The sequence below is a fragment of the Galendromus occidentalis genome, unplaced genomic scaffold, assembly GCF_000255335.2.
Source record: "Galendromus occidentalis unplaced genomic scaffold, Mocc_1.1 scf7180000077538, whole genome shotgun sequence".
Classification (NCBI taxonomy): Eukaryota; Metazoa; Arthropoda; class Arachnida; order Mesostigmata; family Phytoseiidae; genus Galendromus; species Galendromus occidentalis.
This window is the reverse complement of record NW_003805526.1, coordinates 372,570-396,901: the sequence shown is the minus strand read 5'-3', so window position 1 is coordinate 396,901 and position 24,332 is coordinate 372,570. Positions and strand designations below refer to the sequence as shown.

General features: G+C 51.6%; 1 protein-coding gene across 1 annotated transcript; it reads right to left on the bottom strand.

The window, feature by feature from the left end:
* Nucleotides 1-1,362: 1,362 nt before the first annotated feature.
* LOC100904011 (ABC transporter G family member 20) lies at nucleotides 1,363-23,057 on the bottom strand. The gene is made up of 8 exons (XM_018641486.2): nucleotides 22,851-23,057; nucleotides 12,209-12,516; nucleotides 5,983-6,230; nucleotides 5,231-5,405; nucleotides 4,529-4,835; nucleotides 3,867-4,430; nucleotides 1,807-2,296; nucleotides 1,363-1,574 (listed from the first exon to the last, which is right to left on the bottom strand). Exons 1-8 carry the CDS (start codon nucleotides 23,055-23,057, stop codon nucleotides 1,363-1,365), a joined length of 2,511 nt encoding a protein of 836 aa, XP_018497002.2.
* Between the last annotated feature and the right edge of the window lie 1,275 nt (nucleotides 23,058-24,332).

Sequence of the window (24,332 nt, the reverse complement as noted above, 5' to 3'; positions counted from 1 at the left end):
GGCACATTAGCATTGCGCGTCTCCTCTGTGTACGCTAAAACAGTCAATGGCGCGGCACGATTGTATTGACAGCAAATCTCAAAACAAAGACCGCCGCTTCCAGAGCAGGAAAAACGAGCGAACAAAAAGTTTGACGTTCGTCTCGTCTGGGCTCTGAGTCTGTGTGTGTTTGCTTCTGGGTTGGTTGGTCGGTCGCTCGCTTGCTTGGTAGGTTGCTTGGTGAGCCTCCTAGCTCTAGCGAGACCGGCTCCTATAGAGGGCGCGAGGCAACTTTTTATTAGAGGGCCGACTTCGTGGTCTCGCTGGTTAGGTGGGGAGGGAGTGGACCTGGTTTCGCGCCACTGTTCGAAGTGAGGGATCGACGAGGCGGTGGCCGGCTTCGGGAGTAGACGAGAAAACGGAACTCTCGGAGGAAAGACGGGGTCGGTTCGCGGCCAAGCTGGGAACGCGGGCTCTCGAGGTACACCTCATTACCCACAACGGTTCTGCTTGTGATCACCGCTGGCAGCTCTGGAATTACACGACGGATTGACGGATACAGACGCTTTAGGATAAACGAGCAGATAGTCTGTGACCAGTCAACTTGAGTTGGCAAGCTGCTCAGTCCGCTTCGAAGGTATCCCGGAGCTACAGATTTCAATGCCCGCCGGAGCCTACCCTCCGATAGCCTTCCCTACTCCGACGCTCGACTTGCTCGCAGGGAGCTTCACCCGCTCGGAGTTTCGAGAGACTTTTGGACGGCGCCGGTGCTCAGCTCGGTCGGGATCCACCGAAAAATTCTCCCTGAAGCTCGATGACCGACGAGACGATACCATATAATCAAGAATTGCATTACCCTTCATCACCTATGATTTTTGTTTATTCAATGCAATAGCTATCTCAACATTCCGCATTACTCGAATACATCATTCTCCTCGTATATTCATCCAGTTTGAGTTTTTTCCCTTCCGAATGTCGTTCTGCCCCGATTTTAGTCTAGGGTTACAGTAGAGTGAGTTTTTAACACGTGAGCAACTTTGAGTCCGTTGCCGAAATTGCGTATCGATACGAACAAATTCTGTGTTTCCGTCTTCCCTTGGATCGAACGCTCGGATGGATCGCACATTTTTCCATAACCAGCTCCACTCTCCCCTTCCCTCTCTCCCTCGTCCCCCCCCTTATTTTAGTAGAACAAAGTACAAAACTTTCTGTTTATCTATGCATGTTGTTGATCGCAAACCGCAGAAAAGTGAGCTCATGTACACCTCTCGACAACGCCCTCTTGCCGTGACTTAGGATTGAAATGAACTCTGCCGTTTCGTTCGGGAACTATTAAGTTATTTATGTTTATTAAGGCAAACGAGTAGGGTCCTTCGATTCTGCTCAGCTCCTAGCTTTGAAGGCGGCGGTGGCGAAGAGCAGGAAGAAAACTGACCAGCCGATAGATACGACAAACCCGATCCATACCTCGTATTTGTCAATGCCCCAGCCGCGATACATGATACAACGAAGCGATTCGGTGGGGAAAGTCTGAGGGAGTCCGTAGGCGATGTAGCGAACGATCTTGGGCATCGATTGGATCGGCCAAATTATTCCTGCAAATTGAAGTTTCGATTTGAGAGATCGATGCGCCCACACTCGAGCGCCATGTATGAGTCATCGGTCATTGCCCACTACTCATTCCTGAGCTCATGTTTTCCCGCGTTATACGACGAATGTATTCGATGCGAGGAATGTTGAACATGAATGACGAAATTAGATCGTCAGGATGCAACGCCTCAATTCCATGCTTCTATGTAGAAGTACTAGCTCTTGGCTTCCACTTACCGCTCAAGAGCAGGTTCGGATAGAACGTGCCTAGTGCCAACATCATGGCAGACTGCTCTTCGGCGCAAATGGATGAAATTACGAGTCCGTAGGTCATCCCGCTGAGACCTTGCAGGAGAGTCAGGAGTATGACGAGAATCAAGGATCCCTCGAGTGGGATGGAGAAAAGGATGAAAATGAACGCAAGCAGCAGGGCCACTTGAACGCACATGACGATAAACTGAGAGAACACGTGGGAGACGATGACTTCGAAAGGTTTCACGCCGGCCACCCAACAGCGCTCCATGGTGCCTTCACGAGTTTCCATGATGATCGAAATTGCTGTGAGAGCCACGGCCATGATGTAGGTGATCGAGAGGATGATTCCGGGCGCCATGAATTCGGTGAAGCTTGGTTTTCCATTTCCGTAGACAGGTTCCCTGACTCGGACCGGGAGTTGCGCCAGAGCTACGTTTCTGTTCATTTTGACCAGGAGATTCTCGCAGAACGTCTGAAATCCGACGAGAAAAACTCGTGAGTGAGACTCGTTTCAACATTCAGTATACATAGACTCCTCGTAGCATTTCTCGTTAAGTCAAGAATCTTCGATTATATTGTACAACGTCAAGTCTCGCGAAAGTCTTGCACCGCCATACGCGGAGCTCCGAGCGCTCAGATGAGATGCCCGGTATTGCGTGAGGGGGCTAGCATATGATTATGTACTCGTCTTCGATGGCGCGCTCTTTTCTGTTCCTTTTCCCCTTCGGGAAACGGTTTCGCCGAGGTTCCATTCAGTCTAACGTGGGGGATCCGTCGTCGAGCTCACAGTATTGTGAACGAACCACCTGCCTGTGTGCCACGTCTCCCCCTCTGCGTGCCTGCCTGCCGGCACAACGGCCGCGAATCGAGATAATAGCGAGCAAACCCAAAAAGCGCTTCTGTCCCCTGTACTCATATCCGGAGATAGCAGAAAAATCATCCCGTACTCGGAAGTGCTGCACGAATAGCCTCGAGCAACTCAGTTGGAGAGGGATTATCCGTACTCGTGCTCCACGAGGGTTCCGAGTCGGAGAGGCAAGAACAAGCACTGCACGGAGCAGGTTCCCAGTTCTACCGCGGAGGCATTCCTCCCGCGGTAGACATATGGCACGATTCGATTGGGAACAGGAAAAAAAAACTCGAGTTCGTCCCCACAAGTCCCCCGATAATTGATCTCCAAGCCAGGGAACTGTATCGGAGTGAGTTCCCATCGATAGCGATGATTTCTCTCTCGTTGAAGACTCCATGCATTCGGGGTACGACGCTCCCACACCACAACGCCACGACCCCCACGGAACTCGATAATTTTCGTGTCGTTTGCTCTCGAGCGAGGAACTGGCCCTCTCGCTCGATTTTCGAAACACCCACTCGGCAGCGGAGCTAAAACCGAGCGAGACCTCATTGAGATATACGAGTCGGCCATATGGGGGATGCCCATCCATAGGAGCAGCGATAAGAACGATGCTCGATGGAAGGAAATCGGATTCTTTATCTTGAATATTACGGCCGAGAAGGGGCTCAAGGCTGGCAACCGACGGACGTCGGATGGAGATCTCAGCTTTGACCGAAAGACTAGAGGCTGCTGTTGATTGCTCCCTCGGTCAATGAGTTCGTTCGGGCGTCTGGGAGGACATGGGCGATCGATTCAGTCAAGCTCCGGCAAGAGGAGCACCGCCTGAAGCCAGGCGTGCTGATCCGCGACGACCTCTAATCAAGCAAAGTAGCAGCCGGGTGGAGTGTTGTCACGCTCCCGCCTTGAGATCTTCGCGGGCGGCCGTACGCTAGCTTGGGGCCGAAAATATGAGCGTAAGCCCATAGAGAGCCGTGGCTCAAATAGAGGCTGGCCGGCATCGAAGTTCGAACAATCTCGAACACCTCGGAATCCGGAAAAATAGCTTCTCCTCCTAACAGGGATCTGGGATAATTCCCCCCCACCAGGAACGAATGACCAGCTGAGACCAAATGGCTCGGACAGGCACCTCTCGATGAATAAGCGTCCGATTGAGGAATCCTTGTGGAAGCGAAAGGAGTGAAATGCTTACGATGAAAGACTCGAAGATTGTCTTCTGAAGAATGAAGCCGATCTGCTGGTTGGTCATGTCCATGTAGATATCGATCGTTGATTCTTCGATGGTCTCGTTGTCGGCGTCGATTCCGAGTATGAATCGGTATTGCAAAGCCGTTGAGTAATTATGCCCTATGTTTATGACGCCCCACGTTTCGCCGCGTTCCACACTGGCAAGCGCTAGATCAAGATCGGAGTAAGGTCGTTGAACAATCGTGTGGTTGGAGATGCTTTCGAGGAAGGGTTGCGAAAGGATTGGATGCACGTCCGAGTTCACTACGGCCACCGGCAACTCATAGGGGTCGGCTCCGATGCAGATGCAGAAGAGAACGACTTGGAACGATGGTACGATGAAGGTGAATAAGAGGAATGGATAATTTCTTTTGAGTCTAGTGACGTTCTTCATCACGAGTGCGAACGCTCGACACAGAGCCTCCCAGGTTGTTTCATGCCGCTGCGTGTTCGTGTTGAATCCGCTGTGAGGTTTCCTGGGCGGGAGGGTGTGCTTCACTTCTGGCGGAATTTCGTATATTGGAGCTTTCTGGAAAATACGAGAGCGTAAGTGGACCCGCCGGTTTCTCGTGGAACGAGCTGGTGCCCGGTGATAGAAAATCGATGTCGGTCGGGTCGGACACTCACTTCTTTCTCGTGTTCCACGGTGGCGGTGTTGTTATCCTTCGCTTTCTCGCTGACCACCTCGAGCATCTTCTTGTGCTTTACGATCGCCCGTCCTTCCTTATCCGCAAGACACAGCTGCAGGAATACGTCTTCCAGAGTTTCGCAATTGAAGTCCTCGAGGAGTCGCTCGGGTGAATCCTGGGCGAGCATTCGACCGGACCTCATGAGACCCACAATGTTGGCCTGACGGGCTTCTTCGATGTAATGAGTCGTGACAATGACGGTCATCCCCTGTTCGCGGGTGAGTGTCACGAGATAATTCCAGATTCTGCAAACGTACGGAATGAGTTCGAGGCATGATTCAAAAAATTTTTCCGCATGCAGTCTCGAAGGATATGGACGTCGAGCGGACGAACGAAGGAAACCATGATATCGTCCCGGGAAGTATCAAGAATGTCTTTCGGAGGAGAGATAAGGAATAATGAGCATCGAGCTGGTTCCGATCGGCAATTGCCCCGGATACGATGGGCGCAAGTTATTGTAGCCATTCCGACTACGGCGGAAACAAGCGCTGCAACAGTCTTCGTGACTGATTCCAATAAAGGCGTGAACGATGTTGACGCTTTCTCTTTCGGAAGCGAAACGAAAGCATCAACACCGACGAAGGGATCGGCCACGACCTGGAAAGCGGCGCTGATTCAATGACAGTTCGATGAAACTTACGCCTGTCGGAGCAGCGGGTCCACGCCGACTGTAGGCTCGTCGAGGATCAAGAGAGGCGGCTTATGGATTAAAGCAGCCGCGAGGGATACTCGTCTCTGTTGACCCCCGGAGAGATTCTTCACCAGACGCCTCTTGTCCGGGAGGTCCAGGAACTTCAAGAGAAACTGGATACGCTCTGGAAGACACACACATACATGGCATTAGACTTCGCTTATCTGCGCCAATACGCTCAGGATTGTCGTTTGGATTGCTGTTCATATAAATCAGTATTTCTCCGGGAGAAATTATCGTCCCGGACAAAGTCGGAGTCCATCGATTGGGACGAAACGTTCGGATGCACTATGAAATCGCCTCGATCTGAAGTACGCTCGCGGTGTCAAAAACTCTGTTGCTCTTACAGTCGTAAAGCATCAATTGAGAGAGTCCGCGGCGAAAGAGAAGAAAAATCGATCGCTCCGGAGATAGTTACAGGAGACGCATCCCCTTGATGGAAGGCGGATTCTAAGCTAGCGATTCGATTTCGTTCATATCTTCATGGAACGACTTTCCTATCGGGAAGCTTCGAAGCTTTCTCAAGATTTACGAGGCGGGAAAGAACTGTATCGAGGTCTCATCCGAACTCGGTTGTTCCCTTGGATAAATCGCATGAAACTTGTGACTCCGTACTGGACTTTTTCCACGGCGCGGCGCCGCAAACTCCTGCAGTACAATCGTTCAGAAACTCCAAATACCCAGAAACCCAGAATATTTACCATTGAGGAGGCTCTCGGACAATCCGAAGAGTTTCCCGAAGAAGAGTAGCGTTTCGTAAATCGTGAACTCCGGATACAAAGTGAGTTCCTGTGGCATGTAACCGACTCCTGGGCCCGGAATGAATGCTCCCGGCGTGCCGGGGACCTGGTCGAAAACTCGAACCATTCCCCCAGTGGGTTCTTTGCGGCCCACGATGCATCGCAGCAGTGTTGTTTTTCCACATCCGCTCGGTCCGAGGAGTCCGTAACTGGAACGAGAAAGAGGAACTCGTTTCAGCGTTTTCCCCGGAATTGTTTCCTTCTCAGATATACTCGAGCCAACATATTGTGCCCTAGAATGGAGCATTTCCCCGATACTTTTTGACGCATTTCGCAGAATTGATAATTCCTCCAAATCGACCTTGTCTTCCAGGTGGATTCCAGCGCTCCGGGAGCTCAGGTACGCATTGACCCATTTCGGCAATCATATCAGGAAGCGGCGGCTGTCTCTTTTGCTGCTTCTACCGTCTTCAGAATGTTGCGACGTGTCGTTATTATTGACGCTCAGAAATCTTCGCTGAAGTGAGCGCAGACGGAATGCTGGCTCGGCTCGCAGCGCGCATTGATTCAATGATGCAGGCCATTGACGTTTTCCTACTCATCAGTCTGATGGCTTGAACGTTGACCGCCATCAGTACCGACAGAGACACGCTTACAGGGAATAGATCGCGGCTGAGCAAAGATTCGAAATTCGAGACGAGCTCTGTCTCTGCGAGAGATGCTTTCAAGAGATTGCCGCATAAGATGATAGACAGAATACACTCGAGCCTGCTGCTCAGACAGGGAACGGCGGAGGCGAAGACTTCGTTTCCGTGGAGGATTTCTCGGGCAAATTATTGATGCCTCACCCTCCGCCGGTCTTTGAATCCGCTCGGTTTGATCGAAAGACTGGTTCGAAATCAATTACTTCCTCCGAAGAAATACCCGATACTCTCCTCGGAAGGGAAACTAAATATTTGACGAAGTCTGTGGGATTTTCCGACCTACTCGAAACAGCCTAACAGTCGAATCAGGAATTCTATCTCCCTGTTGGTGGCTCCAGGGAATATCTCGGAAGAAAATGGCGAATAGCGGTGAACTGGAAGACCGCTGTTGATTTGACCGTCGCCTAAGCAGCGCGGGGCTGTTTCAGACTTCCACGTCAGTATTTCTCGGTCTGTTCATTTGCCCGCTTAATCATTCATCGCATCCACGAACAGTGGTTTCGCGTTCGCTTCTGGCGTCGGGTTCCGAACGCTTGGCTCGCTGCTCGGGAATTCGCCGGCCCGTCTGTTCGTCCATCTATCTATCCATCCATCTATCCGCTCGTCGGAAGCTCGCGGGTTAACTTTGCAATTTCGAATCCGGGGCATCGTTTCTCTGTCGGTGGGTCTGCTCGAGACGTCGAATGGCCAGATCGCTATATTGAGATGAGCCACAAGTTTTTTCCCTCCTCCGGTAGCCTACGCTTAATTTTATACCGACATTGTTCCCGTTTCATTCGCATTGACGTTTTACGAGACTCCAGCGTTTAACACCCGTGGCAGAACATTCTTCTCCGGGCTTCCGGATTTTCGGTTTTCTGGCCCCGGGCTTGCTGCAGTGGCGCCGCTGCCGCGGAAGATGGGAACAAACCTGACCGCGCTGTGTGGCTGTCGTAGTCGACGATTCCGATGGCTCAGAGCAGCTTACTACGATTGACCGAAAAGCCGAATCAGAGAATCTGCTCCCGCAGCGCCGGACCCGAGGAACATTATTCCCCGCGACCTGCCTTTTGTATGAAGTGTGACGACTCGTCCGTCGAGCCGCTGAGCTAAAAGGCACGGGGTGACGGGCAATGCGAATTCACTGCGGTACTACGTGACGACATTTCGTCGACAGAGGGGCAGTATCGAACGGCGCTGGTTCCGAACAGCGCGTCATGTATTGCAGCAATTCTTCACTGCAACCATGGACTAACTGACGGACGAACGGACTGACTGACTGACTGATGTAACCATTTATGGCCATTCAAAAAAACGCGGCTCAAAAATAGCCGCACAGGCACCTGCTGATAGTGATAGGATCGCCGCGCCGTAGCGATCCTTGGAGTCGATCGCCGTAAGTTTGCAAAAACCAACGGAATGCGCACTTATAAACTTCGATGTTGATTTTCTCGTCCATTGAGCCTTATTCTTGCATGAATATATTCCCTCGGAAGATTTTCCGATTGCGCATGAAACTTGCGGCTCGGTTCGACACCTACGTCTCTGGCTGTTTTCTTCAATGGGGCGCGATCAAGGGAAGAAATCAGCTGATGAAAAGGCATCCCGACCCTCTGGCGGGGGGCGCTCGGGAGGATGGGGTGAAATAATCCTCTGATAATAATTGACTCTTGCTCTATGGAACATATGATTGCTCGCAGCTCTATAATTATCGCTCCGCATTCGGAGAAAGCGGTGCTAAGTTTCTCAATGATTGTGATATTCAGGTTTGCTGAGAATCCGGCAGGAACCGCGCCGACACCCGCCGCATAATCAAGCGGTGGTACGTTCGTTGCCTAATTTTAAAGATAACGGTCGGGTTCACTTCATCGATCGCGGTGAGTCTTTCTCGGAACGCGGTGATATAGATTTTTTGGTTTTCATAAACAGAGGTCCTCGTTGTTCGATCTGTACGAATAACCATTCCGTTTCGGGCGTCGAGATCACTTGACTTCCTCAACCACATTCACTCCATGATTCCCAAAGACAAGGAAAGCTGAGAAAAGGAACCACCGGAATACACCAAGAGAAATTTAACGCTGTGCACACCGGGACGCCGGAGCGAACGTGACGTCAAAGCGTTTCGGGAAAGCCCTCGGGACAATGGAAGCGCTAGCAGTACTGCTGGGAACGACAGATGCTCCGCTGACTTCACAACAGAAGTCTGACGCTTCAGGCGGGGAGAAACAGCCGGAATGTGTCAGAGGCATCATGACGCTCATAATCACGGGTCAAGCAATGGACTTGCTTCTTCTTTTACTTTTTCAAATCGTCGTTCCGTCGCGAATCATGGATGCGAGCACATATCGAGCTCGACGTCTGGGTCAGAGTAGAAAAAGAGTTCCTCTGGATTCGGGTTCGATAACAGACACGAGAAGAACGCTTGGGGGAGCATAACGCCTTATAAGACAGAGTTCTCTCGGTAGACCTTGTCTGATGTTTTAGGGTCTGAGAGGAAGAAGTTAACTTCTTTCCCATACGGTTCGTTTCATTCCGTTGTAAAATCAGTGTGGGTGAGAAACAGAGAACAAGGATAGTAGAAGATTCATGACCTAAGACGGAGGATGTGGGTTCACTACTGGTCGATGGCAATAGAGAGGTTTTTTTTACAGCTGACCGTTTGAGAACAGATCTCAGAGTGGGAGCAGAAGGAACCGCTGCTGCCGAGATTGCGGTCATCTCGAGGAAGCTGCCAAAATACGGTCCCATCGCTTCGAAAGCAGAGTATACTCAAGACCGAAATGAGAAAAATTTCCACTCCGGCGCGATTACCCGACTCGAAGGCTCGGAATCAGCGCCAACAAAACGAGTCGGAAACCCTTCGCCCAGGCAGGCATTTCTTCTTCGTATCATGAGAAAGGACGTGAAAGCAGAACTCTCAATCCGGAGCCGGATAGCCTGTCGGCACAACATAGTTTCTTCCCTTTTCGCTCTTCTGCAACTTCGCCCGCAGCTGGAGCGGCGGCACCTGAGCGAAACGACAACTCTCCGAAACGAAGTTCGCAATCGGTCCCTAGGAGCTACTCGACAACCGGATGACCTTTCCGAGGAACTGCCATGCGATGCACGTTGCCGGCCACCAGCCAAATAACGGAGAAAAAAACACTCGACCGACGCGGTCGAACAATCAAGGTCCCGCCATGCCCCGATGTGACGTCGTCTGGAAACTGACGAGTCGTGCGCGCTCGCGGATTGCGAATGACTCCGAATTCATATCTCTCTTCCGAGAGTGGGAACAACTGGAATACATCATTCCCACAAGTTCCCCGGTGCTAACTTGGTCGAAAACGACGAGGTACCCTGACCGAGTCCGGCGATTGGGCGTGTCCCACCTCCCTGAACTGGGTAAATTCTTTCGGATCTATTTAGGCCTCTTATCTCAATGTAGGGTCAGAGCAACGCTGCGTTCGACTAGTTCGACTACGGAAAGGGAGCTGAGATAGACGTTCACAGGGACTCTGGTTTGTTTTCGATTGTTTCTGTACATCTGAAGGTTCCTCCGTAAGATTCGTTTTCTTCTTCCCGCTGGGAAAGTATGCTAGCCGACCTTCACGCCACCGTGGCCCTCGATTCAACTCCTGCAGACAGAGCCTATCGTTGAGACATCTCAATCATGATATACATACGGCCTCATAAGGGAACTGCGTGAGAAATCGGTCGAGCGATTTTTCAAGCAGAACCGCTAGTATAATATCATTGGGTAACGAGACGCAGCGCGTCGATGGCGACCGTTCTGCGGAGTGGCCGTTACACTGGAGGGATTTCCAGCAGATAACTCCCATGGGACGTACTTTGTTTGACTTTAGGCATTCGTCTCATCTCGGACGGGTGGGGTTCTGTTCCTTTTGTGAGCACTCATCCGATTAGAAGATATCCCGGCTCAAGGGAGAAATGCCGTGCAATGATTCCTAGCGGCCAACTCGTCCGTCGCGAGACGCGAAGACATTCACTTCTCTTTGCAAAGAATAATAATCAAGAGACATATTTCATCAGGATGTCCTGATTGGGAACACCGGAGAGATAATTGAATCTCGAGAAGCCTTCGCGCCACGTGGATCAATATCGAACTAGTGACTAGCTCGGACCACTACCAGGTAATTCCTCGTTCCTCCCTCGATTGAGCTTCGGGGAAATAGGCGTGAATAGTTTTCTCGATTCTCCCGAGTTGCGTGAAGAATCCTATCAGTCTAGACGCTTCCTTTTGAGCACCATTAGCAGCTCCCAGCCAAGGGCGAACCGAACACCGAACTCCGAATAACACAAACCGGAACAGAATTCTCAGTAACGTTCCGGTGCGAACCGGAGAATATTCCGAAGGCTATATCCTCACCGAGGAGCGAACGGGAGAAACTCGGGACAGAGACAGCGTGAATTCAAACAAAAAGAAATGGCGGGTGAAGAAACCATTTCTTTGATCAGGGCCTGATGAGCTTTGGGACGGCTTTCTCTCCTGGGATCGTTCAGAGGATCGAGGCTCAATGTAGGAATGAAACGAAGCCTAAAATGGGGTAGTAGACCCCATCATGGCCGGGGCGGATGAGGCAGCGGGGCAGGAGCGTTGGTAGGAGGAGCCCCCGGAGCGGAATAGAGAGTCAAATTCGAAACACCTGACACTGGAAACCTCGATCACCGTTCGTTCCTTTCGATTTTATACCGCGCTATACCGGGATTTCCCAGAAGATTCCGTTAGCAATCGAAGTCCAGTTCTCATCCCTGGACGTTTGGAGCTGCGGATGTGCACCCGAGGGTCAGCCCGGGAACATCCTTCCCGTATCGAAAGTGCCGTACCCTGGGATAGACTGGATGGGAAGCTCGCTCCCTAAATCGTCCCGCTTATTCACAGTAACTCCTCCCGGGCCTTACATTCCAACGGCGGAACCTTGTTGGCCCTTATTGAGTCCTGCTCCTGAATTTATTGCGCCTCTATTAGACAACACCTCAACGAGCTAGGTTGTTGCCTCAGTTGAGCTTGATGGGATCCCATAAACAGGACCGTAATAAATTGATCAAATGAATCGACGGAACACTCTGGGAAGAGGGCAGGATGAGTCTATCCGCACCTGGGGTTCGGAACGAAAGCTCACATAATGGGCGACGGTTCGGGGTCGGCGGATCATAAGCTCCGTTCAGTGAAGTCTATCAGTCGACAAAACTTTGAGAGAAATTCGAAGAAGCAGCGCGAGAATCTAACGAGCCAAGATCACTCAGCTCCACCCACCCGCGTAACGCTTCAATGACGTCGTCACCTAGGGAGGTTAACGTGACACTTCACGCCTTCTCTGGGCGAGCTGTCAAAGCGAAGAAGGCTGCGGGGACCAGAAGCGACCCTCCCATCTCGGGATCTGCTTGAAATCGCCGCTCAATCTTTGTTTCCGGTCCGGGGAAAACTGAATATAGACCCTACCCCTAAATATTGCCAACGGAAGCTTGGCTTATGAAGATTGAGAAATTGAGAGGATAATTACATTTTCCCTTCGGGCAGAGTGAGATCAATCCCTTTTAGAACTTCCACAGCACGGCTGCCGTATCCATATGTGACTCGGAGGCGCTCTACGTCCACGGCGAGCTTCTGTGTCCGGCGCATCGACTCCGGGTCTGAATTGAGCCTCGCAAGAGGGATCTTGCCGCCCTCCTGATTGATGGCATTGTTCGACTCGACGAATGCCTCATTCACGTGACCCACGCGAGCGTCACCGTTTTCGTTATTGTTGTAGGCTGTAGTATACGATACTGGTTCGATGGCGGCGCCGCTCTTTCCGTTGTAGCGGGGGAACTGCAATGAGATGATTAGAAAACATTAGACTTATCCCCCGAACACATTGTTCTCCTCTGGAATGGGTCTGTTCTGGGGAAACGGAGCTCGCCCTTGTGTGGGCTCGGAGGTCCTCGTCTCCGGTTTTCCTCCAACTCTTCTGGGGAAGAAAGATTATCACGAATCGGAAAAGGAATTCACATGGGACGGACTTATGAATATCCGAGACCATCGTCAGGTTCAGGGAAGCACATCGATCAGCCCGAACATCCAGGAAGGAGAGGAATCGCAACCGATGAGTAATGATCGATTCTGCAACACTCCTGGATACTGAGGCCGAGTCGAGTGCAGACGATTTACAGGCTCGATTCGTTCCCGAACTAATGTTTCGAGAAAAAAAGGAGTCATTTATCTGTAATCAAGAGCTCATCGAGCGCGGTAGGATGATGTTTTTTTCCTCCAGAACAGATGCAAGCGATCCCTCGCGTCAACGGACGGAGCAGGGCGGTGTTACGAATAGTGAGGTTGCTCAAAAACGGACGCTTCATCGCCGCCCTTGCATTTCCCTCTATCAGCTCAACGTCATGTCGGCCACGCCGAACTCTACACGGAAGGGCTTCCAGCGACCACTACGCGCGCTCCGAGACAGACAAACATTTTTCCTCGAAAATTGCGAGCAGGCCAGTCGAAAACATCATTCGATGAGCCACTATCGGAGATATTGTTATTTCCCGGGGCAATGAAGGGTTCGGTGAATTTCTTCCTGGACGCTTCCGCCGAGCCGTTTCGAGCGAGTTTTCCTTACTCGGGAACGTATCATTCCACATCGGAAAGAATCACATCGATCGTCCCATGACGCTTTTTTTCGTCGGATAGTTTCTGACAATGTTGCTATCCGTGTGACCACGTGGCCTTCCCGACTCCAAGGTGCTTCATGATTGAAGTCCTCACTCCGTTGGTTACTTCTCGAGCAAGCACGCGAGGAACTCATCCCTGTTTCCTCTGTACAACCATTCACAAGTTCTCGGGGAAAATCATTGCGATCGGCCCGCTCCATGATCAGCATGCGACGACACACTCTATAACTTCAGTCGGATGAACACTCCGTAGACACGTTCCTACAACTCGTCTCGCTCCTTTCTTGGAGCACGAGGGGTACGGCAAGAGCTGAAAGACTTCACCGTCGGGATTCTCCTTCGAACTTCGAACCGCACCTTCATCGTTCGATGATCACAGTCGGCAGCGTTGGACACACATCCCGGATAGAAACAAAGAAGAGACGGCACGAGGCGACGGTAGAATGGGATCCGACGATCGGAGTATCCGTCCCGATAGAGAGTAAATTTCGCAGTTTAGAGAAACGCGAACGAACGGAACTGCCGCACGCACCGGACTGAAGTGACATGGCCAGCGTTCAACTCGGTCGGAATCCCTCTCTGATGAAGAGGTTAACTACAATAGGATCAGCGGAGCATCTGAATCCGTGTTGACGAAATCCTTGGGTGGAGTGAGCTTTTGTGAGCAGCCGCTACACAAGAAGAAGATATATTTGGAGAGATGAGAAAGGCGCCGTTATGTAAGGTCCGACGTAATTTTCAGTCAGATCAAAAGACGAAATTCGCGCATCGCCGAAATTTCCCCTCGCCGTCCCCCCTCTCGGAAACCTCAGATGGACTCGCACATTCGCACGAAGCGGGGCTCGACTCGAAGAGGAACTTCGGAGAAAACAAACGAGATGGTCCGAGAAGAAGCAGCCGAGAGTCCGGAACAGGGGAAACTCGGCACCCCGAAAGAACGAGAACGGCAAAATCGAATACACGAAAGGGATCTTGTGGGCAAGATCTTGATGACTTTCCCGAATTCACAACGTCAGCACAAAAGAAAACACAAAACTCTTTCATCAGTGTCAACATCCGAAAAAGCCGTGAAGTCGACGGCTCCTCATCATCGCGAAAGTTTGGACGCTGTTGTAGTATTTGTCTTGAACAATGTTCTTCCGATGCTATCTAGTAGTTGAGCGACTGACGAAACTTGTCGGCGGTACGCTTGTTGACAGTGACAGACTATTTCTGTGTCTTCGCACCCGAAATCGAAAGTTTTCCACAGACGGATCTCCTCGTGCCACTACCCTGGACATCAGTTCCATCAGACTGACAATCACGAGAGAGATGTTTCCGCGTCAATTCCTCTCGCCTACATAGAGACATTCGAATTCGAGTTCAGAGTTTCACTGGGTGACCAATCCGAAACTCACGGTATAGTTTACTCAGCTGACTTTTAGTTTCACACGCCGCGATCATCCAAGTCGCTTGCTGATCCTCGCTACCATCGAGAGAGACTCGAAAAGCATCGTGGACCTTGATCCGCTCCTCACTTTGAAGCGTCATTTTTCAGATCTCTAGAGAGTCGTGCAGACAAATGTTTAGAAACTCAAACTCCGTCATCTTGAGGATGCAGTATATTCCCCGATTCTTGATTCTTCCGTGAGAATTTCTGTTGCCCTTCGCATCGTGGGGAGAGAAGAGATCCACCAAGCAGGAACATCCAATCGATCGACCAATTTACCTATTAGACGTCATCCAGACAATCGTGTAAATCAGTAACCTCGGACCGAGTCCGGAAAGCTGATCATCCGGGTATACCCTCTCCAAACGCAATCGGGAGTGAGTGATTTTCCCCGAAATCGATCAAGACGATTCTCACCCGAGCCGCTCCGAGAAGACTCAATTCGCTTGGCAGACTATCTGTCCTCTCGGAGCTCATATGTATATGTACAGACTCATGAACCGACTTGGTCAAGTTGTGTCCCTTCTCCACCTCCTTGAGAACATCCTCCCTGGATTCTAGTGCGGAGGTCGTGGGCACCGCTTTCGGTCGAAAATCCTTTTTAGACGATGGAAATCAGGCATCGACCGCCGGCTCCGACACCGGGGCAGGAGGGAGAGGGAATGAGGTTTTCTTTCGAGCCAACCTCCATACGGGGGATGTCCCCCCGGGGGCCATGACCCATGACCCCCCTCCCCCATGCTAGCCCGGCACGCAATACTAGGAATGCAGATGTCACCGACGGATTCGGCGACTGCAAAAAAGTCTGAGGGTACTGCACATCCAATGAAGATCCTCTATGTGATCTGGGAGCCGGGAAAGAGGGGATCGAGCCTCCAAGAAAGTAATTACAACATTGAAACACGAAGATTTGGAGCAGACATCTCGAGGCTTACGGATAATCACCACGAAAACAGAGAAGGTGTCTTCTCCACAGAGGCGGCAGGTAAGCGCTTCTACGCAGAATTGAGCAGCAAGCTGCTTAATCGACAAGACGGTCAATTCAGGGACAATGAGGAGTCAATATAGAGTATCGCACCTTTCTCGCAGAGCCCTCCACGACCGAATACGTGTCCATTCCGAGAATCCGAAGAATCACGAAGGCCAAGACGAGCACTGCCGGCGTAGGTACGGCTCACGGTGGCAGCGATGAAACAAAGCCCGACACAGCAACAGCTCACACAAGTAAAGATGAATGCAGTACTAATACCGCACGTCGTTACAAGTTCAATATATCGAATCGTAGAGGAAAAATTAAAAGGAAAATTGCCGCCGCCAGGTAACCTCCTCCGCTGGCGGACGGAGTGAAGGAACATCAGCAAGTTCCGAACGAGAAGACAGCGGCAACCATCTCGCCGCCACCGCGGATGGAGCAAAAACCGTCGTCAAACTCTTCTGTTGTGTTGACGAGCCCAGAAGGAGAAACTGGTCGAACGACTTAATTCTCCGTATGATGCCAGCTGGCTCCTGCTGAATTATTCTCGAATCACTACCAGTGATCATCACAAGTTCTCATTGCGATTCCATCATCATTCAGTCATGGGGGGATCGAGCATCTGGTTACTTGCGGCATCGAACCAAAAGAAATCTTTGAAGTCGATTGACGACGCGATCACGTTCCTCATGCCACTGAACGGTACTGATTGAGGTTTCAAGCGGGTCGAGCGATTCCTACCGGTGGAAAATCGCTGAGCCGGGGAAAAAAGACGATTTCTCCCGATTCCTGTCACGGAACGCTTTTCCACGAGACGGAACAGAAGAGGAGGAGCGCAATGGAGATTCCTCGGACCGGATCCGAATCTTGGCCTTCGGCATACAAGGATGATCAGTATCGGGGGAGGAGTGTCGGGAACCCTGTTTAGATCATATTCGTGAGTAGGAGGAACGTCGTTCGGCACGTCTTGGTCCTGATCCGCTCCCAAGCGAGATCGGTGAGCTCTCTGGCATATCCTGGTATTCGAAGTTCGTCGTAATTAGGCAAATCAAGGTAGACCGACGACCGCCTTTCCAGGGCCGAATCGGAAAAATGCTCATCGCTTTCTTCTTTTTTCGACCACGTGATCAAGGGTCACGCTTGAGAGATCATCGATGACAAGGTGTTCTTTTCTCGGATGAAATATGGAACGCTCTTCGAGGAGCCTTGGGGTGGGAGCTGTTGTAGAGTGCCAGAACGATCGGATCTCTATCCACGCTGCGCAATAGAAATCCCGGGCGTAATGGATAGAGTAAATCCTTTCGTGCCAGAGAAGATCGATTGAGATAAACTCTCCGGAACGCCACTCCGGAATACCGCAGAAGACGCATCTCTTTTCGAAGAATGTATCCGATCCTGAGATTTTTCCTCTTGATACTTAATCGCTCTGCACATCTATTATCTGGATGTATGGACTCCTCACTGTCCGAAGTTACGACGATAGGTCATCACCGGTCACTCGAGCACGATTGAGTCACGATTGCTTCGGCTCTGATCTTGACATCATCTGCTGCGAAGCAGCAGTGGACCTGACATCCCGACGTGTGCATAGATGGAGATGATGGAATCGGACATCATGATCGATCCAGAGAGACGGATTCCAAAACATCAATTTTGGGTTTGATAGCTGATGAAGTTCCTGCGGCAGGAAGGACAGTCCTGTTGCCCCTAAACGAACGTTGGTTCCCACTCATTGAGTCCATGGTCAATTTGCAGATTCGACTGGACGTATTTTCTGAGAGTATCGGGGATTGGTGAGGGAAGAATGATCACAAGCGATCGACTTGATTAGCCCATGAGCATAATGATTCAGCATCATCAAGATCGCAGAGAGCCATTGGTTTGTGTTCTGACCGTACGGAGAAAATATGTCGGTGAAAATATATATTCCGCTTGGGCGCACGACAGGCGACTGTATCACTCTGCTTACAGTGCATGTCAGATCGGAGGTACCTGAGACACTCGAGAGGCTCATTCCCTCTCGGCATTGCACTCTCAGGAGATGCATCCTACCCCCCTCAACAGCCGAGGACCTGGCGAGGGAGCAAACAAGAGGTATCCGGCTGAGCGAATGATAGTCGCTGCATAGTAGAGTTTCTCGATGAGGTCTGCAGGGCTCAAGTTCCTGCGAATCATCCTGGTCATGCAGTGATCGGAGCCGGTCCATAGAATCTCATCCTGGGTGCCCTCGTGGCAGAGGCCATATCCCGCTCCATTCTGCCCCACTCACCCAGTCTCGGAAATCCTTCGCTTTTTCTGACACGCCTTACCAAGATCACTTCGGGGCGTCGAGCTCCCTGGCGCTTATTACGAATATTTGTGCTGACTTGTGAGAGTGGGAGTAGAATTTGCATCACAGGTGCCCCGTTTTCCGAAATGCATTTCCGAATTCCAGCTCACGATTGAACCGCGATTGTGGGCGGTGAAACTTTCGCTGCTCAAGCTGACACTTGAAAAGTGAGGATCTGACTCAAATCCACAGAAAACCCGAAAGAACGGAGTCAGGGAGTCATTTGAGAAAAAGCGTTTTTCCTTTGCTCGTCAAAGCTTCAGGTAAATCAGCCATTGGTCCAACCCTTCTCGGGATAAGTGGATGCTTTCGGAGAACGCAGACCTGTCAGCAGAGGCTAGAAGACCAACGTCGGAGACATTCAGAGCATATAAATCAGAATAAATCGATGGCTGTCCGTCGACGGCTAGTAAGAGAACTCAACCACCATGGAGTATCTGCCCCTGCCCGATTTTCCGGGTCGTTGTACAGGCGAATGATCCTCGAGAGAATGTCACATTCCCCGGAAATCCTACCCAAGTAGCACCCCAGCCTAAGCCTTACAGCGAGCAGTGCATGCCTTGTGGGGTACCGCAGGCTATGAAGAAAGCAATAATTCTAGGAGGGAAAGCTCTCATCCACAGCCAATAGCCCAGGATCTCCTCCACAACTTCCTCATTGTCAATCGTACTGGTAAGAACAAGAGGAAGATATTCGGAATGAGCGGAGCTCAATGCCAGGATGCAAAGCTGCCATGGGTGTGAGGTGCGCTCCGAGCGCGATTCCTTGTTGAGTCATACGTCATACCCGATGCGGACGTCATTACCGGCTTGAGCGATGGATTCAGGGTTCCGGTGACCCTTGGATAAACTCGTAGCGACAAGCGAACATCCGTGTCCATTAATCGACGTCACGTATTCACAACACCATTTGGTCAGCGAGCGATTGCAGCGGTCGAGCTCGAGTGTCGAAGACTTCAGAGTCTGAGAGCAACACCTGGGCTGATCGAGAAAAGACGGTGGACAGCGAACAGAAATGCAATCATCGTCTTTGTGGGAGAAATATATTGTCCCGAGCGTTGGGTCAACTTTGAAGACGAGCAATGAAGAAAACCGAAAGTTTCGAGTGTGAAGCCGTTTGACACACTTTGGCCGCAATCATAACGCGGATAAATGCTTTTGGTCGTCAAAGTTCGGATGTAGCCTGCCCGCCCGCTCGCTTGCTTGCTTTCCTGACTGTCAGCCTGCCCATTCGACTGACTGAATGGAAATCTGAAGCGTTTCTTTTTGTTTCGGCCATTTGGCCGCTCGCTTGCTTGGTCAGTCAGTCAGCCGATCGACCAGTCGTTTCCACAGCAAAACGTCAAACGTGTGTCCAGCGTCAGACTTCGACTCACAATCAGCTTGAGAAGTTCGAAAATAAAACCGCAGCGTATTGCATTGGAGCACACCCAAGCTATTTTGGCGGATCTAGTCTGTGACGAAACAAGTTTCGTGTCGGTTTCCTTTTGAAGTTTCCACATCAGAAGTATCTCCTCGGTAGAAGTCAGTCTATCTCAGGCCTCAAGCAATCCTCGTCCCCCTTTCTTCGGGTACATTCAAGCAAACTATTCTATTCGGGAACTTATTCCCCGGACCCTCTGGAGCTAGATTCGACCACTGTCGAGTTTCCCTCTATGGGACTCCCCAGTGAGGCTTTGATTTGCGACGACGAGACGTTCAAGCGGAGCCGGCCGTGACACCAGAAAATCCACCAAGATAGGTCGCCGTTTTTCGGCTATTGCCTCGGAACGGTGCCACGGGAGCAGCCGGAAATCGTCACCGCTTAACCGAGTTACGAACGAAGCAGTCAACAGACTCGCCACGCTAAGTGACATACGTGCAACGAATCGTTGTGTCGTGAGCGTTTCTATCGATCATATCTTCTTCTACTTTCGCCAAGTCGGCTACACACACCATGGGGCCGCCAGACGATGGAACACTAGAGGAACCCCATTGACGAGGATTTTCGACGGTAGACTTTCCCTGCAGCGATTCTGGCAAGGAGATAAATGGGCTTGAGGTCACCTCTACGAATGGGAGATTGATGGATTCCTACCGGAAAGTCGATTCGGACTCCTTGCGGATGTCCGTCGAAGGTAGGCCGTCCTGGACATGAAAAAGCGACCTGGAAACATCCGAACCGTCGGCCGTCTCGTCGGTAGCACCGACAGCGTCTCAGCCCGACATTAGGGGTTATCACAACCCAGGTAACCCCAGACACCCGGACACGACGACGGAAGCAGCCATTGTCACGTCGTTGCCAAATCAATAAAACACCGACTATGTTCTAACGTGTATCCATTGGGCGAGCTTCGCCGCCGCCGAGCTATCGATGTGATGGCCACAACCGCGGACCCGACTGCAGAGGAGCCGTACGCGCCCAACGTCCCCGATTCGGTGGAAAAGTGACGTAGGATTATTGAAGCCCAATCCTTCTGCACTAGGAGCGAGAACCGTGCGATTCACGAAGAGTCTTTCGCCGGAAAAATGATCATCGGCCGCCCCGAGCCCCTGCTCCCTCTGACACGGGGTCGTCGGCGGTGCGTCCGATCGTCACCGTGGCGGTAGACTACTGACATTATTCACTGAGTCATCAGCGAATTCCTCTCCTCGGCTTGCCGTTGGCATTCTGGTCATCCAAATGCTTCGGCCTGCCGGCGGGGAATCGGGGAAACGGTGCAGCTCTTGCCGCCACCAGTGCGGCGGCTGTGTCCGCCACTGAAACGTCTGTCTGCGTCGTCCTGCTTGCCTGTTGCAAATGCAAGCTGTCCGTCCGTCCCAATCGGTCTGTCCGTCTATCTCCATCGGACGGCGTTTCTGTCTGATCAACCCTAATGGCAGATCTCACGAGATGCTCCACTCGTTTCCTGATTCCCGGCGTTGCGGATTCGGGCGGTCATCTTTCCGTCGCGCGGAGAGAACTAGTTCAGTGAAAGCACGAAAACCTGTTACGTTTCGTGCTCACAAACGCTTGTCCGGCGACAGCGACACCGAGAGAAAAAAAGTCGCCGTGTCAGAAAAAAACAGGCGTATTCCGGCCGAGACCGAGGCGTCGAAACAGAATAAACTCATCACTTATATCTCCACTCATGAGTCATCCACATCAAGGAAATTCCTCGCCGCCCGTCGGAACAATGATCCTGGAACTCGTAGATTAGTTATCGTTCGCGTCGGTGATTGCTTCGAGACTATCGCTAGGTTTCCCGAATGGAGCAAAGAATTCTCGGCTTCGTTTCGGTTGTCGTTAGCTTGGCGGTCGATGAAAAAAATATCCACCACTTCGTCGACGGGGAACGCGCTTCGAGAAGAGACTCGAACGATTCAAAATAGAAGCTTCGATCGAGCCCCGACCGATCTGACGCCATCGTCGACCGTCGCTGGTCAGCGTAAATTCACAATGGGACTGTTCCGATTCCCTCCCCGAGCCTCCCACAGTCTGCTTGTGGTCAACGGCTTGATGGCGAAGGGAAGCGAAAGTCGTCGCGGTCAAGTTCACTGTCGCGCGGCGGCAATTCGTATTGTTAGTTCCGCCACCGGAGTGGCCGCCATCGCCCCACGAGTTTCAGGTTGCTTTCGCTATCGAGAACTATATTTCTCTGGACTCCAGGGGCCACGGACGTGTAGGCTTTCGGAACGTACGACGGAAAGTCGGGGGACACTGATCGACCCACCGCAGGTCAAGCGCCACCGGACAAGGAAAGAATCACATGGAGAACTAAATTCGATGACTCATCCAGCTCCGAAGCATCTTTGCCGGAATCGTCTTGACGTTGAAAGCTGGATATTCTGCTTGATGTTCCTTCATCAGAAAAACGAAGCCGAAGCGACATCATGGGAAGAAGAAGAAGAGCGCTTTTCGCTGCCGAAGAGCAGTCGAGATGACCCAGTGAACGAGACCGTTGATTGGGCCATCAGACGTCTTACGTAACGTCGGTCGGCTCCAGAATTATCTTCGCGTGCGAAAGCTTCGAATACTCTCGAGAACTTATTTCGTAGAACGTCCTTCCTCGGAGAGACCTAGCCCTGCCCTCAGTCCACTGAAGCGCTCATCTGCTTGTAGCCACTTTTACTTTCCCTACACCATCGAGACATTGACACTATCGAGAGTCTATCCGTTCCGGAAGGATATCTCGGCACTCGGAGATCTCGTGCTCCGGATTCGGAGAAGCCAGCAGCCTCTGCCTCGTGAATCCTCGCTCGTGCCGGATCTCTCACGAACTCCGGCCTAATTATCCATGGGAAGACTCAGGAAGAGCCATATGGACATCGGCATCGGCTGTGAAGCCGACGGCTCCAGAAAACGAAATCGGACCGAATCCTATATCCAGTGGGGAAAAACATCGATCGGAGACGGCGACAATAATTTTCGGATTCCCCTTGATCTCCGTTCGCAAGTTTCGGTTTTTCCGTTTCCATTCTGTGAGCAGTGCGGTCCGTCAGCAGACAGCGGACGAGCGATCGGGTCTTCCAGCGCCATGGTTGAAAGCCGGTCTCCTCGCAGCGCCAGGAAGTAAATACTTTTGCGACTCGTTCCGGCGTTCCGAGCTGAGCAATATCGAATCATGAGCGCGGGGGGAAGTATGCGCATTCCTCGATCCGTTGGAAAGTAACGACGGTGCCGACCGTAATGTGCCGACAGGACCGACAGCGAAACCTTTAACCCTACAGTCAGCCGCCGCCCAGACGGAGGAGCGATTCCTGATATTCAAGCATGATGTCTCGATGACAGTTCCCCTCGATTTCTTACCTTGATCGCCGGCGGCTCGTGACCCAGAGAATTCACCGTGTAGTCGGGGTTCAGATATCCTCGGTAGAGTCGGGACGCCGGATGTGCGTTGAATTCACGGTCCGCGTTGCGGTACTCTCGATGCGGCCCGTCTCGTTTGTACCACTGGCGGCCGAGACGAGGATCGAATCGATCCCGAGGATCTCTCACATCCCTCCAGTCGTTCATTGCGAAGCCGCCAACTCTGAACTCACTATCCCGTCGTAGAATTATTCCAGCTCTCCGATAAGAACAACAGAACTCATGAGCTCACGTACACCACATTATCTCTATGATTGGCACATGCTTTATGGCACGAAATCGCTCCGCCCGACACCTTGCCTCGAAGCTATCCAACCGGCAGTCAGGGGGTAGAACTCTGAGCGAATGGGGTTTCGTTGCGAACCGATGTGGGTAATCTCGCGACTGTATCGACCCGATGATCCGAGGGATGATTCAATCAGCTCAGAGATCCGCCGTCAATTAGAACACGAAAACAGTTCAACGGTTCCGCGGACTCGCTCGCTTGCCTCAACACGGCGTTCGGAGCGCTTCAACACAGCGTTTCTGCCGCTCGGCGGTCAGGACTCCAGCAGCCGCGTGACCCAAAGAAGGCGAGGGTCTGAAGCTGGTGGCAAGACGCGGTCCAAGAAGAAAAAAAAAACGTTCTGAGGGAGAATTTGGGGAGAATCTTCATCTTGAGATACGTACCTCATCAACCCTTCCGGCCGAAATCCACCCGTCGGCGCATCGATCTATGGCTGTGCTTCAGAAACCCGCTCGTAGTAACCCCATTTCCAAGTTCAGCCAGCTCTGAATTACATCATGGAAAACACACAAATCACAAATCTTCATGCACATCTCCTGATGTCGGGAATGGCCCAGTAACGTCGGACGCTTTCACTAAATTCGTGCACGAGATTAGAAAAAAATGTCTCGTTGCATTTTTCGAACCGATAATCTGTGGAGAGAGTTACTCAGGACACGGATGTTTCAGGCAGCGGATTCGCGACGAATTCTGTCGATTGTAAATCGCGAAATAATCAGGCGACATGGGCAACAAAGAACGACGGAGTCTCCTGAGAAGGGCGCCATATACGAGTGACGATGACACGCTTCTCCCATCCCGGAAGTAAGACTGCCTACAGAATTTTTTCCCAGCGGAATCTCGCTGATAGGGAGAGTAAGTGCGAGTCAACTCGGCGTATCCGCGCCTGGTAAGAACGATTCCTTGTCCGCGCTACCGGACTAGAAATGAATAACGGCCATTGACACTGGCCTCCTTTTGCCGATCGACACCGCAAGAACGAAACGTGTCAGCATCTTTCGTTTCGTTTTCCCCGATGCCTCTCCGGAAGCTATGGAGTCGCGGAATCGGAATCAGAAAATAACGGTTAATTCAGAACCACTTGCCGCGCCGCTATCATCCTTTCCCGAGCAAGAGCTCCGCCGCGGGTCCACACA